Here is a 13,656-nt window from a genome sequence, read left to right as displayed (position 1 = left end):
GTAATTTGTATCTAGAGAACGCCCGTCCGATGCGGCTTGAGCACATAACCCTCGTGTACCAATTTTTTTTTCATGCGGCTTAGTACCTGATTCGTTTATGTTTGTTTCCTCACTCCAATTATCAAAAAAGAATAAGATCCTTCCCAGTGCAGCCTTCCCACCTTCCAAGTCCCATAGATCAATTTCTATTGCCTTGGTTCTTTGTAGAATTTTTTTAAATACACGGGTAATACAGACCGAATGTGCAATATACGCAGTAACGAGTTGGGTTCAAAAGTTTTTTTTTTGGGGGGGGGAGGGAGACATAGAGGACCAATATTAGGAAATAAGTCTGAAATGGCAACAAAGGCCGTCATCAGAAGGGCTTTCTGTGGTGGGAGGGCGCCTTTTATTTCGGGACAGGCATTTATCTCAGCAGTTGCAGTAGTTTTTTGTATTATATGGTGGTTTAAAGTGCGTCTTCGATTTAACTCGACAGTTCGACTCCGGTCTTCAAAGCCAGCTGCTGTGTAATACATATAAAAAGTGGTCTACCAAGTGGGATGAAAATTTTCTCTTCGGTTATTCGGTTATAAAATCTGAGTTTTACTGCTGATGATGAACACTGTATGTATGTTCGAAATAATTCACTGTCAATAAAAAGGTTTCATCCCTATTTTGAACTGTTTTACTTTCGTCATGGAAAGGCAGTGCGGTCTTCGAAGTTATCTACGTCGGTTATCCTAGTCAAAAAAGGGATCCCTCGAGGAGCTGCCTGTTCAATGGCCTTTTACAATAGCAGTGTAGCTGAAGCTCAGGACGGTGTTAAACTTAGATTTCTGTATCTCTGTCTTAATTCGGCATATTTCAATTACGCTGATAACATTTTGAAATTAAGGTGTTCATTTCCCATTTTGGAGAAAAGCTTGTGACGTTGTAAAGTTAATATGAGAAAATTGGCCTGTGTTTCATTCTTGTTATCAATAGTAAGGAAAGTGATCAATAGCTCTTGAAGTAGTACTCGGTGACATGTTAGTAAAATCTTCATTTAATAGAGTGTATCTTGCTCTACTTTTTGGTTGCAAAGCTTAGCCGACACGTAGTTTTGTTATTTATAAGTAAGGGTGTAGGATCTTGTAGATGAAAATTATATTGGTTTTTCTTTTCTTTTTTTTTTTTTATATATACAAGGCATCTTATAATTGACGATTCGAGACCTTCATTAGGTTCATCTGTCGGTGCTGAACATAACTGGCAGAGTTTGTCGAAAATCACCAGACAACAAAAGAAGGGGTTAAACGAAGGCTGTTCATTCCCCTCAAATGTTGCAGTGTACAATCTGGCTCTTCCTAAGCTTTTTCGAGAGCCAATGTTCATTCGTTCCATGTGATAAGTTCACATTAGGATATTGATATTGCATATAGGTTTCTTAATTTACGCTTATGTTTTTTGGATTTTCTCAGCCTGTTTGCCCCCCTCCCTCCCTCTTCCATTTTTTTAATTCTATTTTTTTAAATTAGTATCTCCTAGAAACAGCCTACATGCTATAAATATTTTTGCTTGGTTGGAGACAAAATACGTTGTAAAACATCAGAATTTTTGCTCCGGGCTCCCTCTCCTTTCCCCACCACGCAGTTTGGAAGTTCCGATGACCCAAAACATATCCCCAGAAGATTCAACTTTATCTGCCCTGCCGCTGTGAAGATATAACGCTTTTTGCACGTACGTCATTTTGATCATGGATGGTCAAAATAAAGAATGGGTCTTTATTACTCGGCGTTTATGTTCCATAATATGAGGATGATTTGCCTGTTTTTGCGTTGTTTTTATTTTGTTCTTTTTTGTTTTTGTTTGTTTGTTTGTTTGTTTTTTTTTTCGATATTTATCTAATTTGATAGAATCTTTTTCTATCAAAAATATCTTTTTCTATCGGTCCCTGCAGGACTTTTTTCTTTTGGTAGAAGCGAACTTCTATAAAGTTTGAAGCTCAGTCAGAGACAAAAGTTCCAAATCTAAAAATCGCCCCGTGCCCTCTCCCCCAAGTTACCCCAACATACGTATACGAAGTCTTCATGACACATGGGGCTTATCTTTGAAAGATTCAAGTAGGTCGGTCCTGCAGCTGCAAAACTCCTCTCCTTGGGCTGCCAAAAACCTTCGTGAGAGTTTGATCGACAACTTCCCAAACTTTTGTGGGGGTTGGATGAATTATTTAGTAATGCATAAAAGACAAACACACATACATTCGTTTTTATAGTTTTTGTCTCTCCCATTCAGATTTTTTACATGGATAATTCCTTGGTCATATGTCATTTTGATTGGAGACAAAAAATGCTGAATCTCAAGGCCTCTGGTCCCCTCTTCTCATTTTTTTTAACTATTTGGAGGAGACCCTTAAGTCTGTGTCCAATGACGCTGTTTATGCTTATGTTAAGATCTGTGTTAAGAGAAAAACTTACATAATTGGTAATTATACGATAATTTCCGGTTATAAAACTAATATAATTAGTAATTATATGGCAATATCAGGTAATTATAATTGGTAATTTCAGGTTATGTCGCGTTTGTCAAGTATTGGTACGTTAACTCAAGACTTCTTGTCGAGCCTTCAAAAAGACTTCCCGGGGACGGTGCCAACAGTGTTTAGAACTGGTGATAAGTTGACTACAGCGGTTAAACAGGATGGAGAAAAGTGTTCCTTTTGCAAGGTATGTAGGCTGTTTCAACAAATAGCATCACGTATTATAAAAATCTAAGATCTAAATGCTTACCGAAGCTTATCCAAATCTGCTTCGAAAAAAAAGGAAAACTCAGTTGCTCTTGTAGTAAAAGCTGTCTAAGTTTTGTGAAGAAGTGAAGAAAAGATATGTTTATCTAAAAGATGTATAGAAAGATGTTAAAATGATGTGTAACAAATAATAATGTTAATATTAAAACTAATGTTCTTAAAATGAAAATTAAAATGAAATAAAATCAATGTTGACTGAGAAAAAATAGAGAAATCGAATTCAAAATAGGATTTTAGCTTCATATCCGGGTATCATTTTCAGTAGGAAAACGAAACGAAAAAGAAAGGCCAAGTTCCATTTTAAGTTTAGGAAAAACGATAGATAAACTATATTTAAGACGAAATGATCATATCTAAACAATTCTTCTTTGGAAAGGAATTTTGAGATAGCACAGTGAAAAGTTGTACTAGATAAAACTGTTTTGTCAATAGGTTGTGTTAGGTAGGCGCAAACTAAATTCCTTGATGTACAAACGGAGTTATCTGATGTAGACGTAGAGAAGATAGTTTTAAATCTTTGGCATTAAACAAATTAGAAAGCTAATTTTTTTTTCTTATGGAAAGACAGTGCAGTCTCGGATATTACATGTTCCAAATTTAATGTTTACAATTCTTTAAAATAAGATTAATTTGTAATAAGATTTTTTTTATGTCATCCTTGTTTTTTAAGTTTTGACTATTTTCTAGTAATAAAGTAATCCACCATTCTTCTTAGGGTTATTTCCTGGAAAAAAATCAATTACGTTGATCGATATTTTGCCTACATATCCAATTTTCTTCTCCATAAGCAATAAGGAGATCTTTGGCTATAATACGCATCGACCTTTCCATCATCTCATTTACAGGGTAACCTAATCCTCTGCCATCTGGAACTGGATAAAATTTTAGATTCTATTAAGCCATGTTTAATTGTCACTTAAATCTACATTATAAATTTATCAAGTATGAGTGATTTTACCTTTTATGGCACTTGGTATTGACCAAGTGACATATACCGAACGCAAATTCTGTCGATTGGTCTGTCTGTTGGTCTGTGTCTCAGTCCCTGTTTTGCTAGTTTAGGCACTTCCAGATGAGCTAGGACGATGAAATTTGGCAGGTGTATCAGGGAATAGACTAGATTAAATTATAAATAATCGTTTCCCCGATTTGACCATCTGAGGGGGGGGGGAGTGGGGAAAGTGGAAAAACTAGAAAAAATGATGTATTTTTAACTTACGAACGGGTGATCGGATCTTAACAAAATTTGATATTTATAAAGATATTGCGTCTCAGAGCTCTTGTTTTAAATCCTGAACGGATCTGGTGACATGGGAGGGAGTTGGGGGGGGGGGGGGGCTAAAATCATGGAAAACGCTTAGAGTGGAGGGATCGGGATGAAACATGGTGGAAAAACTAAGCACGAGTCCTAGATACGTGATTGACATAACCGGAACGGATCCGCTCTTTTTGGGGGAGTTGGGGGAGGGTTAGTTCTGAAAAATTAGAAAATATGAGGCATTGTTAACTTACGAAGGAGTGATCGGATCTTAATAAAATTTCATATTTAGAAGGATTTCGTAACTCAGATCTCTTATTTTAAATCCTGACCGGATCCAGTGTCATTGGGAGGAGTTGGTGGGGGCTGGGGTGGGGTGGTGGTGGATGAAATCTTGGAAAAGGCTTAGAGTGAAGGGATCGGGATGGAACTTGGTGGAAAAACTAATCACAAATCCTAGATATGTGATTGACATAACCAGAGCGGATCCGCTCTCTTTGGGTGAGTTGGGGGGAGAGTTGATTCTAAAAAATTAGAAAACATGAAGTAATTTTAACTTACGAAGGAGCGATCGGATCTTACTGAAATTCCATACATAGAGGGACCTCGTAACTTAGATCTCTTATTTTAAATCCCGACCTGATCCAGTGTCATTGGGAGGAGTTGGGGGGACCGGAAATCTTGGAAAACGCTTAGAGTGGAGAGATCAGGATGAAACTTAGTGGGAAGAATAAGCACAATTCCAAGATAAGTAACTGACACAACCGGACTAGATCCGCTCTCTTTGGGGGAATTGGGGGGGGGGGGGGTATTGAGAAAAATTAGAAAATATGAGGCATTTGTAACATACGAATGGGTGATCAGATCTTAATGAAATTTAATATTTAAAAGAATCTTGTGATTCAGATATTTTATTTTAAATCACGACCAGAACCGGTGACATTGGGGGCAGTTGGAGGGGGAAACTGTAAATCTTGGAAAATGTGAAAATTAAGGTTTCTTTATCTTACGAATGGGTGATCGGATCTTAATGAAACTTGATATATAGAAAGATCTTATGTCTCAGATGCTCCATTTTCATTTCGAATCGGATCCGGGGACAAAGGGGGTTGGAGGGCGAGACAGAAATCTTTGAAACAGGAAATGTTGGAAAACACTTAGAGTGGAGAGATCGGGATGAAATTTGATGGGAAGAATAAGCACAAGTTCTAAATACGTGATTGACATAATTGGAATGGACCCGCTCTCTTTGGGGAGTTGGGTGGGGGGGGGGTTAATTCGGAAAAATTAGAAAAAATTGAGGTATTTTTTAACTTAAGAACGGGTGACCAGATGTTAATGAAATTTGATATTTAGAAGGAATCCATGTTTCAAAGCTCTTATTTTAAATCCTGGCCAGATCTGGTGACATTGGGGGGAGTTGGAGGGGAAAACCAGAAATCTTGGAAAACGCTTAGAGCGGAGAGATCGGGATGATACTTGGTGGGTAGAACAAGCAAATGTCTTAGATACGTAATTACCTTAACCGGACTGGATCCGCTCTCTTTGGGGAGTTAGGGGGGGTCAGTGCTTTGGCAAGTTTGGTGCTTCTGGATGTGCTAGGACGATGAAAACTGGTAGGCGTGTCAGGGACCTGCACAAACTGACTTGATCAATTTTTTTCCCCGATTCGACAGTCTGGTGGGGTTGAAAGGAAAGAAAAATTGGAAAAAATGAGGTATTTTTAACTTACGAGTGGGTGATCGGATCTTAATGGATTTTGATATTTAGAAGGACCTTGTGTCTCAGAGCTCTTACTTTAAATCCTGACCGTCATTGAGCCTCTGATTTTCCTTTTAGATCAATCTGTTGATTCTTATAATTTTTCTAGCGCTCATGCCATATGAGCTCTTGGCTCTTCCGACCTCGTCACAAGTGCCATATGAGCTCTTAGCTCTTGTTTTTTCTTTCAAACACTTAAGAAATCACTTTGTTTATCCCTGGTTTCTTTGGCAAATGGTGATTTGTAATGGAGGTGTAAAATAGTGAGCTTCGGTCTTAGAACCAAATCTAGCTTATAAATAAATTAAAAGAACCAAGTTCTCTCAACCGAAAGCAAGGAGCAACATTAAGACTTAAAAAGAGAAGAAATTATTCTGTGTATGGAAAGGACTGTCCCCTCCTCAACACCTCGTTCTTTATGGTAAACTTTGATTCTTTGTCACAATTCTACTTTTTAAAGTAATAAAAAATTTTAGCGTAAAGAGCGAGGTATTGAGGAGAGGGCAGCCCCTTTCTTATACGGAAAAATTTCTCTTCTTTTTCAGTTTTAATATTGTTACTTACTTTCAGTTAAAAAAAAACTTGTTTTTTATCTCCTCACGGGAAACTCATCCGCGGAAAGCTCCTCCAACATAGCATGCACCCCCCCACCCTATAAAATTTTCTCCGAACAATTCTATCCATCTGAAAATTCCCACTGCCGTAAATTTCTTGTGGACGACTCAGCTTGAAGAATTCTCCTTAGCATGTTTCCATTTGAAAAGACATTAATTATGTCTTTATATATTATGTCCTTATAGTTCTAGAAATTCCCCCTTCCATGGAAATTTTTCTTGGAAATCCAAATTCCGAACACGCTGAAAACAGTCTCTGCATAATTCCCCTGGAACATCTCAGCATCTGAAATTGAGTTGGCAGCAACAAACTAAGACGAATAAAAAGTTTTTGTGTAAAATTACACAAATTCTGTCAAATCCCCTCAGTGTAAAATTTCCTTTGGAAAGTTCACCACCCCCAGAAGTATCCCTCTTCGCGGAAAGGTCTCCCTTTAGAAACCTACCCCAAGCACAAACTCCTCCCCCCCGAGCAAAAATCAAATGTCTACTTTCCCAAACAAATACTCTACGTAAACAATGGTCAAACTTCATGACTTACAGGCCTCTTCTCATGGACTGTGGGGGGAGGAGTGTAATGTTACCCCAATGACTGTCTAAAAATTTTGATCGGACAACTTTGGGAAAAGCGTTGCGAATTTCATATACAAATTCTGTCAAATCCCCTCAGTGTAAAATTTCCTTTGAAAAGTTCATCCCCCCCAGAAGTTTCCCTCTTCGCGGAAAGGTATCCTTATGAAAACCCACCCCAAGCACAAAATCCTCCCCAAAAAATGTCTGTATACTTTCCCAAGCAAATACTCTACGTAAACAATGGGCAAACTTCATAACTTACAGGGCTCTCCCCATAGACTGTGGGGGTAGGGGTTTTATTTTATCCCTAAAGACATAGTTAGTAAATTTTTTAACTATGCTGAATAAAATTACTGTCTCAAAATTTTGATCGGACAACTTTGGGAAAAAGAGGAGCGCGGGAGGGGGCTAGTTTCCCGCCAGTCTCTTTGGTCACTTACAAAGGGCACTAGGAATTTTAACTTCCGTTTGAATTCACCCTCTCCCAATCTTCTAGGACGACTATTTCGATATGACTATCCTTGGAAAAAAAGTAGAAATAAACATGCATCCTTGATGTTAATGTTAATATGTTTAAATGTTTTTCAGATGCCGCTAGACAGCACGGTCATCCCCCCGTCGTCTGCTCTTCAAGCTAGACTCTATTCAAGTGCCCTTTCAACTCTTGGAAAATCCGCCAGTCAAGAACTAATTGAGCGTTTTGTTGTTTCTAAACCAGAAAAAGATTTCAGTTTAATTGATTGTAGCCATTTATGCTATGGATGCAGTTTAACGATTAAAGATTGCACATAGTCTTTAAATAGCTCTTATTAAACTGTGTTTTGTGTCTATTTATTAGTGAAACTAAAAGATGTGTTTTGCTCCTTAAAACAGGTTTCAAGCTATTGCTAGGACAGACCTTCCAGCTCATGAAGAGAGACGGATTTTTATGGAAATAAGTAATTTTTTGCGAAATGTCAATATTTTATAAAACAAGTCCAAAAATGTAAACAAGAAAGGTCAACAAGCCTAAGAAGAGACGCATTCTGTCGCAAGAACCGTAGCGGCACCCTCCAAGTATCTTATTCGTAAACTGTGGGAAAAGGTAGGACATCCCCAAGGTTTCCTTGTTTTGGCCTTCGTAAAGAAGCCAAAGCTGTCTTTCTCCTAGAAGAAAAAGAACGAAAATTAACGCCAAGGAGAAGAACTTGTGAGAACACCCAAGTTATTACGTAACTGACATCGAAGCCATAAGGACCCTGATTAATCCCAGTCCAAGTTCTATTTTCCGATTGACTGATAAATTTGCTTCCCTCGCATTTGGTCCTCTTTTTTTTCATCTCCGCTTTCGCCTTTTTTAAAAGGACAAGCCGTTTTTTTTCAAATGTCTGCCCCTGCTACACCTGAAATCACCTCTTGATCGAGACTAAAAAAATCGCTGCAAAATTTTGATGCAGATGCTTCTATGAAAGAATTTGGATGTTATGGTTACAACACAATTGTTTGATATTTCTAGTTTCGGTTCATTTTCATAAGTCAATATTAGGAATTAACCGTTTTGAATAACTGAAGGGTTCTTGTATATGATATGTACCCTACCGCTCAAGTTGCTCATTCATTGACTGTTATAGAATCGTTTTTTTTTTTTTTTTTTTTTTTTTTTTTTTTTTTTTTTTTTGTTAATTTCTTCCAGCTTAGCATGAGACAAGACAAAGAGAAGCGACAGAACAGATGGACAATATACAGTTTGGGCTATATATTTGCACATTGGGAGAGGGAGGTGGGGTAAAGTATTTGGACAGTGTGAAGTTAGAAAACAATTCTTACTACATAATATGCAGAATAAATTATACCTAACACATTAGGCATGCAGACCTGCTATATTTCATCCCCACCCTTAATGTGAAAATATATAGCCCAAATTTGTTTATAAAGTATTATATTTTTATCTTACTTTGGTATATTTCCTTGGGAATGATTGTCAGAGAAACATATTAGAAGAACATTAGGTAGGGTGTATATCATACAAGTACTGGCTGAAGTTATTCTGAGCCCTCTTCTGGGAAAAATAAAGACAAGTCAGCAATGAAATTAGAGAGGAGGAATGTGGAAAATGGGATGGTTGTTATCTATTTGCAGTTATAGGGCCGTATCCAGGGGGCGAGGTACCAGGCTTGACCCCTCCCCAAAAATTTTGCCCGACTCGTAAAAAAGGAACGAAAATGCACACAAAATAAATTCTTGATGTGTTTCATAAAGTTTTTTTTGGCAAGACCCTTTACTAAACAAAAATACCACCCTTTCAAACAAATATCTTGGGTACGGCCTTCTGCAGTAGTGTCACATTTTAGGAGAACAACCTAGACCAGACTAGATCTATGTAATCTGAAGATATTTTCATGTAATCAAGATTTTACCAAAATCAAGTGTAATTTCTATTTTAGTAAATCAATCTAACGCAAACGCGATGTCTAGCCTATTCAAAACAGGGCTTAGAAGATAATATATGTGGAAAACAGCATTTCAGGCTGGTACAAAATAAGAAAAAAAAATAGGGCAATAATGCCTTACATATGAAGATGTCATGTGATAGATCGTCAACAATATAAAAAGTATAAAATAAGAAAATGCTGAGTGGACGCTATGGATAAAATCATCTTGAATCTAGGAGACGCACAGCATAATAGTAAGATATTGTTTGGTATGATATAGAATTGAAGGGGATTAGTCAGTGAGGAATGTTTCCAGTGAAAGAAAGCCTGTATTAGCGAAAAAAATTATTAATTTATTAATAAAATGTATTATGAAACAAAGCCTGTATTAGCGGTAGAGAGAGTATTAAGGAGTATTGGGAAGAAGGTTTTAAGGCTTATTAAACCATGATAAGGCTGAAGAAACATGCGATCAAATATACTGCAAGAATTCGTTATAAAATAAAAGACAGACAAGGCATCGAAAGGATGAAAAAATAATATGGCTGTCGGTGCTGGTAGAATGGAAAATGAGTATAAATATAGTGATTACGAAGTTAGAGATATCATATTCTGAAAAACGGATGTTATTTTCGATAGAGTTGAAGTACCCTACAAATTTTTGGAAGCGTTCAGTTCAATTCTAAGAACGGTGGTAAGGAGTTAATGTAGTGATATCTGCGGTAAATAGAGTGTTAAGAGAAAGACAATGTAGCATTAAGAAAAGAAGATAGGAAAATTCTTCTTGACTTGGATTATAAGGATGATTTGAGTATTTTAGGCAAAAATGCTGGGGATATGGATGAGCTTTTAGGAAATTTAGTAGTGCAGGGTTGGGAGAGTCACAGGACCAGTATTAACAAGATTAAATTACGAATAGATGGGAATGAAGAAGCGGTCGAAGGTACGGAAAAATAATAAACGCAATTGAGTTAAGATGTAAAAATTAGGAAATTCAAGTACAAGATGTGTTTCTACAGCGAAAAAAAAAATTAGAAAAAAGTCTTCAAACCACCACATTATTCAATAGGATATCGCTTAAGGGTCCTTCAGTTCAGAAGTTTAACTCTTTCTTTGAGATATGAATAAATTTTGCAAATTTGATTGTGCTAAGAATGAAAAAACTCTTGTAAATAAGCAAATCCAACCGAAAGCAGAACAATCATCAAAGCTCTAGCTTTTAATTTTAGAATCTGCAGTATGATGATGGAAAGGTAGAACCTGTTGTATCGAGTGTTTTCTAAGGATGAGGTTGTTTCATCTGCAAATTGATTTCTATAGGAAGCAAACTATCTAGTGATATGATACTTAGAAGACTAAGAGACTCTATAAAAAAAAAAAAATTAAGAGCACAAGAGCTTGGTCTCTGGAAGTAGAGAGAAGGTATCGACCAGATTGTCACACTTAGATTGATAACAAAAGGATCATACCCATTTCGTCTTCAGCTTTAAAGATTATGAACTGAAACTTTATTCAGTGAATACAAAAGCGCCAATGAAGGTATTATCCTTAAATAGCATACTGGGCCAAGTTTAGTAATGTTATTTATTCCGACATACGATAATAATTCTGACATGATTAAGGTAAGACGCGTGGTTAGTAATTTGTTCGTTGTGAATCAGGAGTTGAGCGGGTTTGTGTTCTATCCACGCTTATGTGTATCATTTTGATAAGCTTTGTCTTAAGGAACATGGCAAAGGCTATGGGGGAGTATGGAACCAAATACGGAAAAAAAAACTGTCCAAGACTTAGCTTATGCTTATTATGACTGTACCAATTTAGATTACACTAACGACTCAAATATCTTATATAAACATTATGGTGAAATCAGTGAATTTTTTGAGGTTTCGAGGGTTCAGAATAAAAAATTGGTTTGAAACCTGATGTTACTAGCAGGGCTATATCCCAAGATTTTTTCGGGGGTTTTACAAAAGTCTTTTTTTTAGGGGGGACAAAAAAACTTTGAAAAACGCATAAGAATGTGTTTATATTCATTTTGGTATGTTTTTAAGAGTTGGACAAACATTTGGAGGGGTTCGACCCCCCCCCCTGATACGGGCTTGGTTACAAACACTAAGTAGTCGACTAGGAGTAAATGAGAATGAAGAGATGACATTAAATAACGAGAAAATCCATCAAGGGGACTCCTCTACTTACATGACCAGTATTATTAGTGAAGATGGTTGATGCGGTAAGTATCTAAAAAGTGGATTGAGCAATGTACACCTTGCTCTTTTTGCAACTGAAAACAATTCGGAAAAATTGAGAACATGCTTACAAACTAAGATTTGGGGATTAGAAGCCAAGGTAACGAGAGTAGTCAACTATTGTGGTGATAAGTGAGTTATTTGAAAGGCCGAGGGAAATATGTACAAAAAATTTCAGAGGAATTTTTTAACGATAGTCTCAGGTACCCATTTGACTGGCCGTACATCAAAAATGAGCAGTCTAAATTAGTTTCTGAATCCAATTTTTAGGGCTGTAGTCAAAGAAACGGTAAAATAACCAAGCCATGGTTCTTGGATGGGGAAAGACCGAAAGAAAATCGTCTCCGAATAGAGTGGTATTGATCGTAATAAAAGATTTGAAGAAAAATTGAAATTAACGGCAGGAAGTAAAATGTGAAACTTTTGATTAATTGAAGTAAAGGAGGAGTCTCTGCAGTTGTGTTGGTCTCAGGTGGCTCGGTGCTGTTGTAAGTCGTTTATAGTAGTAGCAATAGCAGATGGTTATCCATGACACCTGAGTATCTGCCAATGAAGTAAATTTGAAAGCTTTACATAATGGAAAATATAAATGTCTGACTTATATTGTAATGCCGAGTCTAAAAGCTGAAGTTTTTACATTGACTTTGAATAAACAATGGATTTTCAGGATTTATAACTAGGAAATACGTTATTTGAAACATGTTAAATGGGCTATTTTATCACAATAATAAATCACAATAATATTAGCTGGCATCTATAAAAACAGAGAAATGCACCACACTTCTTATATTAGTTCCCGACGCCAAGCTGGTTTTCTTTTCGGGAGCGAATAGCTGAAACGAAGGGGGAAATGGTGGATCGTGGCAGAGTGCCTTCAAAAAATTTTGCGCACCACCAATTATTCTCCAGTGGCGTACTGCCGATTTTCCTCCAGCGGCACGCCGACGGTTGGCGCCGATTTATCCTATTAGGAAGGAGTTTCAAATCTATACAAAACACCACAAGTGACGTATTGTTCAAATAAAACAAAACTTAATAATCTCTAGGATCAAGATTTTCTTTCAGATTTTTTTAATCTCTCGTTTTTAATAAACGGTAGCTTTGTTTCTCTCAAAGTCTGTGTTTTTTTTTATACCTGTCATTGTTCTCAATGAGACCCATTTTCAGTAGCCCATGTTTGACATGCGATGGGTCTTATTCATGTTTCGTTTTCGGGATATACTTTTAAGGGGAAAATTTGAAAGTTTAGAAAATTGAAAATTAAAAGACTCAGGGGAAAAAGTACAGGCGAAAAAGTCTCTTCAGGATGTCTTCTTTGATTTCCTAAAAGTTATTTTGTGTCTTTTAAAGTCGATATCACGGATTTTTCTCCTGACAAAAATTTAAGTTTCAGGTCTAAAGGAAATAGGAATACCGCATAATGATGCGCCTCCTACTTAGTCCTAGTCTTAGACCGGTGAATCACCCATTGATTCATGTCAAGACGAAGCATAGAAGGCCGATGAAAATGTGTTCCAATGGAACATGGACATGGCTTCCTACTGGTGCGCTGTTGAAAACATTTTTCTTGAATAAATGGATATGGATGTATAATATGTATGCAATTTAGTTTGTATTAAATGGAAAAAAAGAGCAAAAAGAATACTGATCATTTTTATGGCTGGATTAGATTCTGCATGAGCTTGCGGTTGTCATGGACGAACTGCAGCTGGTTGATTACCATTGGAGCCTTTGAGGATCTTTTAGCAGTAAAATCCAGACCCCTAGTTTGGCTGACGTGCTCGTTGCTGGCTGACCAAGAACCATCCGTGCAAGGGCTGCTACCACAGAAATGTGATCTCATTGGGCCTCTCAAAATGCAATACATAGATTTTCATTTGAAAACGGCTTTAAACTATTAGTTTTTGATTCTTCACTTGCTAAAATTAGGTACAATCTGATAAGGTCAACTTGATTTCCAACAACTTCGTCTGCTTCAGTGAGAACTACAAGTTTTTAGGTGAAGAGCAGAGATCTGCCAAAATTT

At 36.9% G+C, this 13,656-nt stretch overlaps 1 protein-coding gene across 1 annotated transcript in view; it reads left to right on the top strand.

The window, feature by feature from the left end:
- Nucleotides 1-7,773, top strand: part of LOC136028246 (cytoplasmic tRNA 2-thiolation protein 2-A-like) — a 42,024-nt gene extending 34,251 nt beyond the window's left edge. The window contains exons 7-8 of the mRNA XM_065705973.1: nt 2,532-2,687; nt 7,562-7,773. Coding sequence (XP_065562045.1) covers nt 2,532-2,687; nt 7,562-7,765 — 360 coding nt within the window. The 3' untranslated portion in view covers nt 7,766-7,773. The remainder of the gene's footprint in view (nt 1-2,531; nt 2,688-7,561) is intronic.
- The last annotated feature ends 5,883 nt before the right edge of the window (nt 7,774-13,656 follow it).

This window comes from Artemia franciscana, chromosome 6, assembly GCF_032884065.1.
Source record: "Artemia franciscana chromosome 6, ASM3288406v1, whole genome shotgun sequence".
NCBI classification, from domain to species: Eukaryota; Metazoa; Arthropoda; class Branchiopoda; order Anostraca; family Artemiidae; genus Artemia; species Artemia franciscana.
This window is presented reverse-complemented; position numbering and strand designations above follow the sequence as displayed.